The sequence below is a fragment of the Schistocerca cancellata genome, chromosome 8 (assembly GCF_023864275.1).
Source record: "Schistocerca cancellata isolate TAMUIC-IGC-003103 chromosome 8, iqSchCanc2.1, whole genome shotgun sequence".
NCBI classification, from domain to species: domain Eukaryota; kingdom Metazoa; phylum Arthropoda; class Insecta; order Orthoptera; family Acrididae; genus Schistocerca; species Schistocerca cancellata.
In genome coordinates this window covers 546,253,775-546,269,310 of record NC_064633.1, presented here as the reverse complement: position 1 = coordinate 546,269,310, position 15,536 = coordinate 546,253,775, and the positions used below count along the sequence as shown (strand labels likewise).

Below are 15,536 nucleotides of genomic sequence, written 5' to 3'. Positions count from 1 at the left end.
ATACGCACGATTTTTTAACCTCCCCCATTCCATGCAAATGTCGCATGATGTTGGAATGACCACACTTCATCACATTTGTCAGTTCTCGAGTACAATGACGTGGATCATTGTGAATTAACGCGTTTAAAAGATATTCACCAAACCTCGAAGGTCCTACTGAACGTGATTAGTCGCTAATGTCAAAACGATCCTCCTTAAACGAGAAAACCATTTTCTTGCCGTGCTCTGTCCACTGGCATTATCCCCATACACGGCGGAAACGTTTCTGGCAGCTTCTGCCGCTATCACCGCTCAATTGATCTCAAGCAGAAGAATATGTCGGAAATGCTCCGATTTCTCCACTTTGCAGTCTATTTTCTGGCGTCCACGGCTCCTCTCACTATCTATAAATGGCGAAGTAACAATACGTATACTAACACGGCAACATGTAAACGTAGGCCTCCGCTGCTGTTGTCACTGTCAGTAAAATTGTTCTGGCCAGTTGACCGCATTGTCAATCACTGTCAGTAAAATTGTTCTGGCCAGTTGACCGCATTGTCAACATTTTCGGTCACTGTTGCTGAGCCCAGCACAAAGCCCTGAGGAAGACTATTGCCAACAGCAGCCGAAACGTCAGACAATGTTATATATTGACATTGCGGTCAACAGCCCAGAAGAATTTTATTGACAGTCAAATAGCAATAGTGAACTACAAATAAAAAAAATCGATAAATAAACCCATAGCAACCGGGATACCAATATGCAAAACAAACACTAAGAACTTGTTCACTAACCTACTATACAGAGTGGTCCATTGATAGTGACAGGGCCAAATGTCTCACGAAATAAGCGTCAAACGAAAAAAACTACAAAGAAAGAAACTCGTCTAGCTTGAAGGGGGAAACCAGATGGCGCTATGGTTGGCCTGCTAGATGCTGCTGCAATAGGTCAAACGGATATCAACTGCGTTTTTTAAAAATAGGAACCCCCCCAGTTTTTATTTAATATTCGTGTTGTACGTAAAGAGATATGAATGTTTTAGTTGGACCATTTTTTTCGCTTTGTGATAGAGGGCGCTGTAATAGTCACAAACATATGGCTCACAATTTTAGACGAACAGTTGGTAACAGGTAGGTTTTTTAAATTAAAATACAGAACTTTGGTACGTTTTAACATTTTATTTAGATTATTCCAATGTGATACATGACCTTTGTGAACTTATCATTTCTGAGAACGTATGCTGTTACAGCGTGATTACCTGTAAGTACCATATTAATGCAATAAATGCTCAAAATGTTGTCGGTCAACCTCAATGCATTTCGCTATACGTGTAACGACATTCCTCTCAACAGCGAGTAGTTCGCCTTCCGTAATGTTCGCACATGCATTGACAATGCGCTGACGGATGTTGTCAGGCGTTGTCGGTGGATCACGATTGCAAATATCCTTCAACTTTCCCCACAGAAAGAAATCCGGGGACGTCAGATCCGGTGAACGTGGGGGCCATGGTATGGAGCTTGGACGACCAATCCACCTGTCATGAAATATGCTATTCAGTACTCCTTCAACCGCATGCGAGCTATGAGCCGGACATCCATCATGTTGGAAGTACATCGCCATTCTGCCATGCAGTGAAACATCTTGTGGTAACATCGGTAGAACATTACGTAGGAAATCAGCATACATTGCACCATTTATGAATGAGATGTTCACTCTGCAGCGGAGTGTGCGCCGATATGAAACTTCCTGGCAGATTAAAACTGTGTGCCGGACCGAGACTCGAACTCGAGACCCGAGTTCGAGTCTCGGTCCGGCACACAGTTTTAATCTGTCAGCAAATTTCATTGCACCATTTAGATTGCCGTCGATAAAATGGGGGCCAATTATCCTTCCTCCCATAATGCTGCACCATACATTAACCCGCCAAGGTCGCTGATGTTCCACTTATCGCACCCATCGTGGATTTTCCGTTGCCCAATAGTGCATATTATGCCGGTTTACGTTCCCGCTGTTGGTGAATGACGCTTCGTCGCTAAATAGAACGCGTGCGAAAAATCTGTCATCGTCCCGTAATTTCTCTTCTGCCCAGTGGCAGAACTGTACACGACGTTCAGAGTCGTCGCCATGCAATTCCTGCTGCATAGAAATATGGTACGGGTGCAATCGATGTTGATGTGGCATTCTCAACACCGACCTTTATGAGATTCCCGATTCTCGCGCAATTTGTCTGCTACTGATGTAAGGATTAGTCGCGACAGCAGCTAAAGCACCTACTTGGGCATCATGATTTGTTGCAGGTCGTGGTTGACGTTTCACATGTGGCTGAACGCTTCCTGTTTTCTTAAATAACGTAACTATCCGGCGAACGGTCCGGACACTTTGATGATGTCGTCCAGGATACCGAGCAGCATACATAGTACACGCCCGTTGGGCATTTTGATCACAATAGCCATACATCAACACGATATCGTCCGTTTCCGCAATTGATAAATGGTCCATTTTAACACGGGTAATGTGTCACGAAGCAAATACCGTCCGCACTGGCGGAATATTATGTGATACCACGTACTTCTATTAAAGCGCCATCTATCACAAAGGGAAAAAAGTGGTCCAAGTGAAACATTCATATTTCTTTACGTACTACACAAATATATAATAAAAATGGGGGTTCCTGTTTTAAAAAACGCAGTTGATATCCGTTTGACCTATGGCAGCGCCATCTAGCAGGCCAACCATAACGCCATCTGGTTTCCCCCTTCAAGCTAGACGAGTTTCGTTCTTTGTGGTTTTTTCGTTTGATGCTTATTTCGTGAGATATTTGGCCCGGTCATTATCAATGGACCACCCTGTATATTGATACTGCGGTCAAAAAAAAAAATGTTCAAATGTGTGTGAAATCTAATGGGACTTAACTGCTAAGGTCATTAGTCCCTAAGCTTACACATTACATAACCTAAAAGTATCCTAAGGAGAAACACACACACCCATGCCCGAGGAAGGACTCGAACCTCCGCCGGGACCAGCCGCACAATCCATGACTACAGCGCCCCAGACCGCTCGCCTAATCCCGCGCGGCCATTGCGGTCAACAGCCCAGAAGAATTTTATTGACAGTCAAATACCAATAGTGAACTACAAATTAAAAATTCAATAAATAAACTCATAGAAACCGGGATACTAACATGCGAAACAAAGACTAAGAACTTGTGCACTAACGTAATATATTCATAAGGAATCGTTAGCTTATCTCGTGAACCTTCTATGATCTCAGTTGTTCGTAACGGTTCATCGCCAATAGTGTAGTGGAACAGTGAGTGACTGATCTCTCCGCCTATTTATCCGAAATAAGTTACATTTATTCACGACGAGGGTCAAGCGGCAGTGCAGCACCAGCTGTGGATGCTCTACAGGCCCCTCGCGTTTCGCTACGGTCTCCGGGACCAGCAGTAGTAGCAGAACTCGTAAAACTCGGCAGCAGCTCGGAGACAAAGGCCACCTGTTGTTTAGGCCGGGGAGAGAAACAGTTGGCGCCCTCGGAACAAAACGCGGGAGCCATTCATCCGGGCGGGCGAGCCTCGCCGTGGCGTGGCGGCAGCCATTGTGACGGCCGCGCGGGTTTATGGGGCCCTAAAACCCGCGAATATCGACAGCCGCGCACCTGCGGAAGGGCTCCGGTAGCGGGAAGGCAGGGTGATGAAAAATGGCGGCCCTCCCCCGCACACAGCTGAGGCGTGCGCGCCAGATTAAACGCGACTGCGCCGCAGTAAAGGGACGGAAAGCAGCCTCATCCCGAGCCGCGTACGGCAGAGGCAACATACGGTTCGGATTTCTTCGTTCCTCCGCGTGCTGTCACTCGATCTACTGTTGTAAACAACACGCGATGTTACACGTAACGAGAGTCTCACAATTTATTCACTGCCGGAAAAGAATACAGCACCCCCAAGGAATGTGTTCTACATCTACACCTACATGTGTACTCCGAAAGCCACCCATCGCTGTGTGGTGGACGGCACTTTACGTGCCACTGTCATTACCTCCTTTTCCTGTTCCAGTCGTGTATGGTTCGCGGGAAGAACGACTGCCGGAAAGCCTCCGTGCGCGCTCGAATCTCTAATTCTACATTCGTGATCTCCTCGGGAGGCATAAGTAGGGGGAAGCAATATAATCGATACCTCAACCAGAAACGCACCCTCTCGAAACCTGGACAGCAAGCTACACCGCGATGTAGAGCACCTCTCTTGCAGAGTCTGTCACTTGAGTTTGTTAAACATCTCCGTAACGCTATCACGCTTACCAAATAACCCCGTGACGAAACGCGCCGCTCTTCTTTGGATCTCCTCTATCAACCCGATCTGGTACGGATCCCACACTGATGAGCAATACTCAATTATAGGTCGAACGAGTGTTTTGAAAGCCAACTCGTTTGTTGATGGACTAAATTTTCTAAGGACTCTCCCAATGAATCTCAACCTGGCACCCGCCTTACCAACAATTAATTTTATATGATCATTCCACTTCAAATCGTTCCGTACGCATACTCCCACATATTTTACAGAAGTAACTGCTACCAGTGTTTGTTCCGGTATCATATAACCATACAACAAAGGATCCTTCTTTCTATGAATTCGGAATATATTACAAATGGCTCTGAGCACTATGGGACTTAACATCTGAGGTCATCAGTCCGCCAGAACTTAGTACTACTTAAACCTAACTAACCTAAGGGCAACACACACATCCATGCGCGAGGCCGGATTCGAACCTGCGACCGTAGCGGTCGCGAGGTTCCACACTGAAGCGCCTAGAACCGCTCGGCCGGCGCAATACATTACATTTGTCTATGTTAAGGGTCAGTTGCCACTCCCTGCACCAAGTGCCTATCCGCTGCAGATCTTCCTGCATTTCGCTGCAATTTTCTAATCCTGCAACGTCACTGTATACTACAGGACTGTTACATACACACACACACACACACACACACACACACAAGCACTAAACGACGAACCACGAAGGAGTTATGCAAACTGGTCACAAATCAATACTGATAAAGGTTGAAACGCGTATGTATTCAGTAGGAGCAATGGCGAGGCATGACAGAATCTCTGACCAGAGAGTTATTTATCGTTGCTAGTCTGCGCTTGACCGCGCGAGAGTGCAGTTGCGTGTAGCGAGCCGGCAGGAGCAGTTGTGGTACGTAGCGAGTCGCGAGAGCATGTATTTCAGTTGCGAGTTAGCAGTTCGAGAGTAGTAGTAGTCAGTACAGTAGTGTGTGAGGAGTCGGCGGGGGTCGACATGGGTCTCTGGTCACGATTCAGGACGAGGTATATTGTTAAATAAGGTAATGAAGCAGCATTGCGCTCAGCTAATAATGTATTGTAATTGTAATTAATTTGTTCAAGAAATGCCCCAATAATAATTCTGTTTTCAAAGCAATCGTTAGTAAAAAGAAAAAAATCACTACAATTGAATGTTCATTTCTCAATTTTTGTGTCGAGTTTACATTGGGCTATTATTTTTCAATATTTTTGTAGCGAAGGTACAGTCGCTTTTATTTCAATTTAACGATGTTTTGTGGGAGATCAACAACATTTGGGTCATTATTATTGAGTAATCTTGTGGGGAAATAACTTTTGGCACGTTTTCATTATCATAGACTTTTCTTTTTATTTTTGCTGGGAAATCACACTTTATTCACATTAACATTTGTATTGTCTTGTAAGAATTTGCTGGGAGGTTACGTTTAACACGATTCCCATTAACATTTAATTATTGTCCTTTCAAAATATATTTCGGGGAAGGTTACACTTGGTTCCATTTATTTTCTTTCATTCTTGCGGGGAGGTTACAAGGTATCGAGGGAAAATGCAAAATTATAAACTTTGGCGGTGATGATGATGTTTGGTTTGTGGGACGCTCAACTCCGCGGTTATCAGCGCTCTTACAAATTCCCAAAGTTTGCTCAGTCCAGTCTCCCCACTTTCATGAATGATGAGGAAATGTTGAGGACAACACAAACACCCAGTCATCTCGAGGCAGGTGAAAATCCCTGACCCCGCCGGGATTCGAAACCTGGACCCCGTGCTCGGGAAGCGAGAACGCGATCGCGAGACCACGAGTGACGCACTAAACTTTGGCGACCGACGGAGGAATGTGCGAGGCTGCAGAGCAATTTCACCGCCCAGCTGCTAAGGATAGTAAACAGGGGACGTGGCGATACAATGCCATAAAATCTCTGCGAATTTACACTACTGGCCATTAAAATTGCTACACCACGAAGATGACGTTTTACAGAAGCGAAATTTAACCGACACGAAGAAGATGCTGTGATATGCAAATGATTAGCTTTTCAGAGCATTCACGCAAGGTTGGCGCCGGTGGCAATACCTACAACGTGCTGGCATGAGGAACGTTTCCAACCGATTTCTCATACACAAACAGCAGTTGACCGGCGTTGCCTCGTGAAACGTTGTTGTGATGCCTCCTGTAAGGAGGAGAAATGCGTACCATCATGTTTCCGACTTTGAGAGAGGTCGGATTGTAGCCTCTCGCGATTGCGGTTTATCGTATGGCGACATTGCTGCTCGAGTTGGTTCAAATGGTTCAAATGGCTCTGAGCACTATGGGACTTAACTTCTGTCGTCATCAGTCCCCTAGAACTTAGAACTACTTAAACCTAACTAACCTAAGGAAATCACACACATCCATGCCCGAGGCAGGATTCGAACCTGCGACCGTAGCAGTCCCCCGTTTCCGGAATGAGCGCCTAGAACCGCTAGACCACCGCGGCCGGCGCTGCTCGAGTTGGTCAAGATCCGATGACTGTTAGCAGAATATGGAATCGGTAGGTTCAGGAGGGTAATACGGAACGCCGTGCTGGATCCCAACGGCCTCGTATCACTAGCAGTCGAGATGACAGTCATCTTATCCGCATGGCTGTAACGGATTGTGCAGCCACGTCTCGATCCCTGAGTCAACAGATGGGGACGTTTGCAAGACAAAAACCATCAGTTCGGCGACGTTTGCAGCAGCATGGAGTATCAGCTCGGAGACCATGGCTGCGGTTACCCTTGACGCTGCATCACAGACAGGAGCGTCTGCGATGGTGTACTCAACGACGAACCTGGGTGCACGAATGGCAAAACGTCATTTTTTCGGATGAATCAGGTTCTGTTTCCAGCATCATGATGGTCGCATCCGTGTTTTGGCGACATCGCGTTGAACGCACATTGGAAGCGTGTATTCGTCATCGCCATACTGGCCTATCACCCGGTGAGATGCTATTGGGTGCCATTGGTTACAAGTCTCGGTCACCTCTTGTTCACACTGACGACACTTTGAACAGTGGACGTTACATTTCACATGTGTTACGACCGTGGATCTACCCTTCATTCGATCCCTGCGAAACCCTACATTTGAGCAGGATAATGCACGACCGCATGTTGCACGTCCTGTACGGGCCTTTCTGGATACAGAAAATGTTCGACTGCTGCCCTGGCCAGCACATTCTCCAGATCTCTCACCAACTGAAATCGTCTGGTCAATGGTGGCCGAGCAACTGTCTCATCACAATACGCCAGTCACTACTCTTGATGAATTGTGGTATCGTGTTGAAGCTGCATGGGCAGCTGTATTTGTACACGCCATCCAAGCTCTGTTTGACTCAATGCCCAGGCGTATCAAGGCCGTTATTACGGGCAGAGGCGGTTGTTCTGGGTACTGATTTCTCAGGATCTATGCACCCAAATTGCGTGAAAATGAAATCACAAGTCAGTTCTAGTATAATACACTCCCGGAAATGGAAAAAATACACATTGACACCGGTGTGTGAGACCCACCATACTTGCTCCGGACACTGCGAGAGGGCTGTACAAGCAATGATCACACGCACGGCACAGCGGACACACCAGGAACCGCGGTGTTGGCCGTCGAATGGCGCTAGCTGCGCAGCATTTGTGCACCGCCGCCGTCAGTGTCAGCCAGTTTGCCGTGGCATACGGAGCTCCATCGCAGTCTTTAACACTGGTAGCATGCCGCGACAGCGTGGACGTGAACCGTATGTGCAGTTGACGGACTTTGAGCGAGGGCGTATAGTGGGCATGCGGGAGGCCGGGTGGACGTACCGCCGAATTGCTCAACACGTGGGGCGTGAGGTCTCCACAGTACATCGATGTTGTCGCCAGTGGTCGGCGGAAGGTGCACGTGCCCGTCGACCTGGGACCGGACCGCAGCGACGCACGGATGCACGCCAAGACCGTAGGATCCTACGCAGTGCCGTAGGGGACCGCACCGCCACTTCCCAGCAAATTAGGGACACTGTTGCTCCTGGGGTATCGGCGAGGACCATTCGCAACCGTCTCTCCCGCACACCGTTAGGCCGTCTTCCGCTCACGCCCCAACATCGTGCAGCCCGCCTCCAGCGGTGTCGCGACAGGCGTGAATGAAGGGACGAATGGAGACTTGTCGTCTTCAGCGATGAGAGTCGCTTCTGCCTTGGTGCCAATGATGGTCGTATGCGTGTTTGGCGCCGTGCAGGTGAGCGCCACAATCAGGACTGCATACGACCGAGGCACACAGGGCCAACACCCGGCATCATGGTGTGGGGAGCGATCTCCTACACTGGCCGTACACCACTGGTGATCGTCGAGGGGACACTGAATAGTGCACGGTACATCCAAACCGTCATCGAACCCATCGTTCTACCATTCCTAGACCGGCAAGGGAACTTGCTGTTCCAACAGGACAATGCACGTCCGCATGTATCCCGTGCCACCCAACGTGCTCTACAAGGTGTAAGTCAACTACCCTGGCCAGTAAGATCTCCGGATCTGTCCCCCATTGAGCATGTTTGGGACTGGATGAAGCGTCGTCTCACGCGGTCTGCACGTCCAGCACGAACGCTGGTCCAACTGAGGCGCCAGGTGGAAATGGCATGGCAAGCCGTTCCACAGGACTACATCCAGCATCTCTACGATCGTCTCCATGGGAGAATAGCAGCCTGCATTGCTGCGAAAGGTGGATATACACTGTACTAGTGCCGACATTGTGCATGCTCTGTTGCCTGTGTCTATGTGCCTGTGGTTCTGTCAGTGTGATCATGTGATGTATCTGACCCCAGGAATGTGTCAATAAAGTTTCCCCTTCCTGGGACAATGAATTCACGGTGTTCTTATTTCAATTTCCAGGAGTGTATATTGGTCCAATGAATACCCGTTTATCATCTGCATTTCTTCTTGGTGTGTCAATTTTAATGGCCAGTAGTGTAATTCCATGTAGTGACTTGAACAGTAACCGTGCCTCGCAGAGAGGCGCGTGAACAATATAGGCATATTCAGTATGTGAGGGAGGGCGTGTAGCTGGGGTCAAAGACGCCGGTTGGAGCAATCGACGAATCGCTCTATATTTGAACAGCAGCGATTCCACTATTCGACGTTGTTTGCAGGAATGTATGAACCATGGCTGAGCACAGCATCAAGAAGGAATGGTCGACCTGGGGAGACGACAGAACGTAAAGAACAAGCATCGTCAGAGAGGCAGTCAGAGCCCTGGATTCGATCTGACGTGCAACTGGTGCTTCAGTGACCAGAAGGATCATTAAAAGGCTCGTCGCAGAAAGGGAACTCACTGCGTCGCTTGCGCCGACTGTCATCGACCTCTCTATACGAACATGCCAGTTTGTAGTAGTGTCGGTGAGCCGTGGAGGCTGGCGCTAGGGTGTGCTACTTGCATCGCTGTGGTCGATATTCGGCTGTCTCGCTATCTTTGACTGCTGCCCCCCGCGGTTTTCCGGGTGAACGTGTGACGCGAGGGTCTCCGGTCGGCGTTCAACGTGCCAACTTGTGTGAAAACAAGCCTGCGTCCCTAAAGCCCGTCTCACACGGAGCAAGGTTCGGCGCAAGTTTGCGAGGTGGCGTGCATGCCTGCCGGCTTGCAGGGGAAGGAGGCGACTATCTTCCATGCCGAAGCTCTCCCACGGTGCAAGATCGGCTGCATGTTGTATCGAACGAAGATGGCTGCTTCAGGTACAGATGTTCAGAGCAAACTGGCGTTATTAGCTGTTTTGGTGCTAAACAATGCAGAAATGCATGAGAGAAGAAGAAAGAAAGAATAGATGAATAACTGGATTAAGAGGAGAAACGCTGGAAAAGGTGTGCTCTCCATGCTTCATAAAGAGTTGAGGTTAATTCGCATAACACGTACTTTTGTTTGAAAAGTATCACCATTTCATTACTGTTTGATTTTATAAATATAGGATAGAAGATCGTACATCCTTTGCAAATTTTATACGAATGGATGTATTGGTATTTGCAACTCTTTCGAGTGCCTCTGCACGCAAGTGTTTATTATAATAGTTTGCGCTTTTCAGAACGTATAGACACTGTTGTTCCCTATAAGTACATATCAATGCTTCAATCGCTTGCTTGGACCACTGCGGTGCCATTATTTAATAATTATAAGAACTTCCTACCGCACCTCACAACAGCAGAAAAGCGACTATCAACAAAGGCTTCCCGCCCAAGCTTTCCGCGTCTGACGTCACAAACGAAACGCCTCACGATTGGCCAACTCAGGTAGCACGCAGGGAACCTTGCAAGAAAAATAGCACCGGACCTACCCTGGAAATCTTACAAGGTTCCCAGCAAGGTAGCCCGCTAACAGACGACGGAGTCCGCAAGGTAGCCGCCGCGCGAGCCAGCAAGGAAACTTACAGCGAATCTTGCTCCGTGTGAGACGGGTTGCCGCGTTTGAATTTTGTATGGATAGAGGTGTAAACTCTGGCGCATGAGACGATACGTGGACGTTGGCGTCATTTGGACCGCAGCTGCAACACGACGAACGGAAACCCGAGGCCGCTGTCGGATCACCTGCTGCACTAGCTGCGCGTTGCCCTCTGTGGTTGCCGTACGCGGTCGCCCTACCTTTCCAGCACGTTCATCCGTCACGTTCCCTGTCCATTGAAATTTTTCAAACAGATCCTTTATTGTATCGCTTTTCGGTCCTTTGGTTACATTAAACCTTCGTTGAAAACTTCGTCTTGTTGCAACAACACTGTGTTCTAGGCGGTGGAATTCCAACACCAGAAAAATCCTCTGTTCTAAGGAATAAACCATGTTGTTTACAGCACACTTGCACGTTGTGAACAGCAGACGCTTACAGCAGAAAGACGACGTACAGAATGGCGCACCCACAGACTGCGTTGTCTTCTATATCTTTCACATCACTTGCAGCGCCATCTGTTGTTGAAAATTGTAACTACTGAAATTTCGAAAGTTTGTCCGCCTGAAAATGTACTGTTGTCCCAAGCATATTGCAACAAACGGTGTGTTTCTATCGCTGCTCGTTTAGTTTTTATTGCCGTTTCAAATATACCGGTCATTTTTGAAACACCCTGTATTTAATACTTATGTTGATCATTTGTGTATCTTTAATGAATGTGTAACTTGTTGTTTTTCCTGTGTGCCAGTTTTGCGACCTTTGCTGGCCCACTGTGCAATTTTAGTATAAGCATGTTTCACTGTGGACCTTTATGTGGGCAGTTTAGTTTTATTAAGCTATAAGACCTTTGTTTTTTTTTTTTTTTAATTAAGTTGTGGTATTATGTGGTGGTGTAACTTTGGGTTGGCTCCGAGCACTGTGGGACTTAACTGCTGTGGTCATCAGTCCCCTAGAACTTAGAACTACTTAAACCTAATTAACCTAAGGACAACACACACATCCATGCCCGAGGCAGGATTCGAACCTGCGACCGTAGCGGTCGCGCGGCTCCGGACTGTAGCGCCTAGAACCGCTCGGCCACTCCGGCCGACGTAACTTTGGGTTGGAAATGTATAGTGTTACTAGTCTTTTGAGATATGGTTAAACAAGAACGATTGTTTACAATTATTGACCCTGCCTACTATATATGATTATGGTTGCGGACGCAAAATATGATTCTTATTCGTGTTCATGTAATTCAGTTAAAGTGAAGATTTGTATATTGCATCAGTAAGAGGGCAAATGTCCGAATTGAAGTTTATAACAAAGTCTGTTTTGAGTCAAATTAAAATTGTAAAACAATCACAAGCTTGTCCGTCACCAGTGATCCCGGGCTTCCTGTTTCCTTTAAATGACTGTGGTGAGATAGTAATTTTGATTTTCTAAAGAACTGAGTAGTACCACGGTTCAGTCGGTCTGGAACCTGACTGACCGGAGTGGCATTGACTTCAGTGATTAGTCCCACTTCGATCTGAGCCCCGAGGATCAGCGGAGAATGTCTGGAAACGCCCCAGATAATGGTGAGATACCAACCTGACTGTCACCCGCCATATGGCCAGACAACCTTGAGGTATGCTCTGTGGTGCCATTCCGTTTAATAGTAGAACCCCTTTGGTCGATATCCGCGGTATCCTTACAGCACGGTGGTATGTTGACGATATTCTACGCCACGTTTTGTTGTCCTTCACGGCAAGCAAGCCTGGGTTTACATTTCAGGAAGGTAATGCCCCACCACGTACGGTGAGAGATTCTACGGCCTGTCTTCGTGCTTGCCAAAGCCTACCTCGGCTAGCAAGGTCACCGGTTGTCTCCCCTATTGAGAACATTTGCAACGTTATGGCCAAAGCCTTCCAGCCAGCTCGGGACTTTGACGATTTAACGCCCCAGCTGGAATGGCACGACATTCCTCACGAGGTCATCAAACAGCTCTGTTGCTACACCGAATAACTGCTTGCATAAGGGCCAGAGTTGCGTCAACGCGCTACTGACCTGCTCAATTGTCTTGAATAAATCATCCATCTTTTCTGAAATGTTATTGTCTGTGCATGTAGATCACATCTACCGACTTTTGTCTCATTCGGATAAGCCACATGTTTCTGTAGTCACTGCTAACTAAGCGACGCTTGAGGTGATGTAAAGAGCGGGATGAGTGGAAACGAGTGATTTGGAGAGATGAATCGTGTAATGTCCTGTGGCAATCAGGTGGAACGGTCTGGGCTGGGCGAATGTCAGAGAACGTTACTTGTCATGACGTTGTTGTTGTTGTTGTGGTCTTCAGTCCTGAGACTGCTTTGATGCATCTCTCCATGCTTCTCTATCCTGTGCAAGCTTATTCATCTCCCAGTACCTACTGCAACCTACATCCCTCTGAATCTGCTTAGTGTATTCATCTCTTGGTCTCCCTCAACGATTTTTACCCTCCACGCTGCCCTCCAATAGTAAATTTGTGATCCGCTGATGCCTCATAACATGTGCTACCAACCGATCCCTTCTTCTTGTCAAGTTGTGCCACAAACTCCTCTTCTCCCCAATTCTATTCAAAATCTCCTCATTAGTTATGTGATCTACCCATCTAATCATCAGCATTCTTCTGTAGCACCACATTTCAGAAGCTTCTATTCTCTTCTTGTCTAAACTATTTATCGTCCACGTTTCAGTCCCATACATGGCTACACTCCATACAAATACTTTCAGAAACGACTTCCTGACATTTAAATCTATACTCGATGTTAACAAATTTTTCTTCTTCAGAAACGCTTTCCTTGCCATTGCCAGTCTACATTTTATATCCTCTCTACTTCGACCATCATCAGTTATTTTGCTCCCCAAATAGCAGAACTCCTTTACTACCCTAAGTGTCTCATTTCCTAATGTAATTCCCTCCGCATCACCCGACTTAATTCGACTACATTCCGTTATCCTCGTTTTGCTTTTGTTGATGTTCATTTTATACCCTGCTTTCAGGACGCTGTCCATTCCGTTCAACTGCTCTTCGGAGTCGTTTGCTGTCTCTGACAGAATTACATTGTCATCGGCGAACCTCCAAGTTTTTATTTCTTCTCCATGGATTTTAATACCTACTCCGAACTTTTCTTTTGTTTCCTTTATTGCTTGCTCAATATACAGATTGAATAACATCGGGGAGAGGCTACAACCCTGTCTCACTCCCTTCCCAACCACTCCTTCCCTTTCATAACCCTCGACTCTGCCATCTGCTTTCTGTACAAATTGTAAATAGCCTTTCGCTCCCTGTATCACATTTCTGAAATGGAGTGGCCTGTCCAAAGGTCCAACCTGAGACCAATGGAACAGATTTGCGATAAGTTTGAATGTTGACTTCGCTCCAGATCGCAGCTTCCAGCGTAACGACGTTTTCCGGCTTCGATTATTGAGGAAAAATGGGCTGCCACTCTTGCAGAGACATTCAGACAGTTCATTGGACGCGTCCCCAGCAGAGTTGAGCTGTCCCACTTCATGTTGACCGTACGCTCGATCTGATAGCGTATGTTGGGAAGGGCTATCAGAAGCATGCAAAGTGTGAAAAGAAGAAAAAGGTGGTGAAGTGGGGAGTAGGCTCACCCCCTGCCGGCGATGACGGTGAGCGCGGGGGCGGGAGGCGGGGGCGGCGGCGCGCCGGTAGACATGGCGAGCGCCTTGTAGTGAGCCTGCGCGTCCGTGGGCAGCACGATGTCCACCGAGCGCGACCGCAGCGCCACGGCGGGCGGCTCGAGCAGCAGCAGGCAGTCGGGCGGGATCTCCTCCGCCTTGCCCGCCGACGGCACCTTGGAGAAGCACGAGTCCACAGAGGCGGCGCGGTCGCGCTTCAGCTCGGGCACCGCCAGGTAGATGTCGCTGACCACCAGCGCGGGCGGCGCGTCGCTGCCCTCCGACGTCACGTCCGACACGTTCTCCAGCGAGTTGCTGCCCGGCTCCACGACCACGAACGCCTCCTGGCGCGCGAGCTTGGGCGACGCGACGGAGCGCCGCCTGGAGTAGCAGGGGGGCGCGTCGGGGTCTCCAAACGGGGACGGGGGGCACTCTCCGTCGTCGGGGGCGGCGGTGGGCGACAGCGTCACGGTGATGCTGCACGGCGTCGGGCTGGGCGGCGGCAGCGGCGACGCCGGCTCGTCGTCGTCGTCGTCGTCGTCTTCGGGGCCGTCCTCGGCGTCGGCGTCTTCGGCGCCGCTGGAGGAGGAGCTGAGGCTGAGCGAGCGGCTGCCGCCCCCGCCGCCCCCGCTGCCGCCGGCGGAGAGGCGATGCGCGGTGCGCGCGCGGCGCGCCCACTCCTCGGCGTAGACGCAGTGCACGCAGGCGGGCGGCGCGCGGTCGCCCGAGGAGCGGCGCCGCACGAAGCGCCTGGCCGCCGGCACCTCGAGGTGCGCGACGGGCGCGTCCGCGTCGGGCTGCGCGCCGCCAGAGTCGAAGCTCTTGGAGCGCTGGCCCGCCAGCGAGGGCACGGCCAGGAAGCCGCCGCCGCCGCCCGCCGCCGGCCCGCATCGCTGCGCCTCCAACTGGATCTCGTCGAAGGAGGCGGAGCGCACCTGCTTCGGCACCTCGAGGCTGCTCTGCGTCTTCATGTCGGCGCCCGTGGGCGTGCGCGACCGCTTGAACGTGGTGCGCAGGCGCTGCATGCGGATGCGGCCCCCCGCGCCGCCGCCGCCGCCGCCGCGCTCATCCAAGCCAGGCCGCGCACGCTGCACAACCGCACGCCTCACTCGCACCGCACGTGGCCCGCCGGCCCCGCCGCGCCCCACCGTCTGTCTCGTGCCGGCATCAGACTGCCAAATTCCCCGTTTCTCTGTGTGT

The 15,536-nt window shown here is 49.5% G+C and overlaps 1 protein-coding gene across 1 annotated transcript in view; it reads right to left on the bottom strand.

The window, feature by feature from the left end:
* LOC126095046 (eye-specific diacylglycerol kinase) overlaps nucleotides 1-14,794 on the bottom strand; it is a 1,048,134-nt gene extending 1,033,340 nt beyond the window's left edge. The window contains exon 1 of the mRNA XM_049909722.1: nucleotides 14,310-14,794. Within this exon, the coding sequence (XP_049765679.1) occupies nucleotides 14,310-14,374 (65 nt within the window). The 5' untranslated portion in view covers nucleotides 14,375-14,794. The remainder of the gene's footprint in view (nucleotides 1-14,309) is intronic.
* Nucleotides 14,795-15,536: the final 742 nt, after the last annotated feature.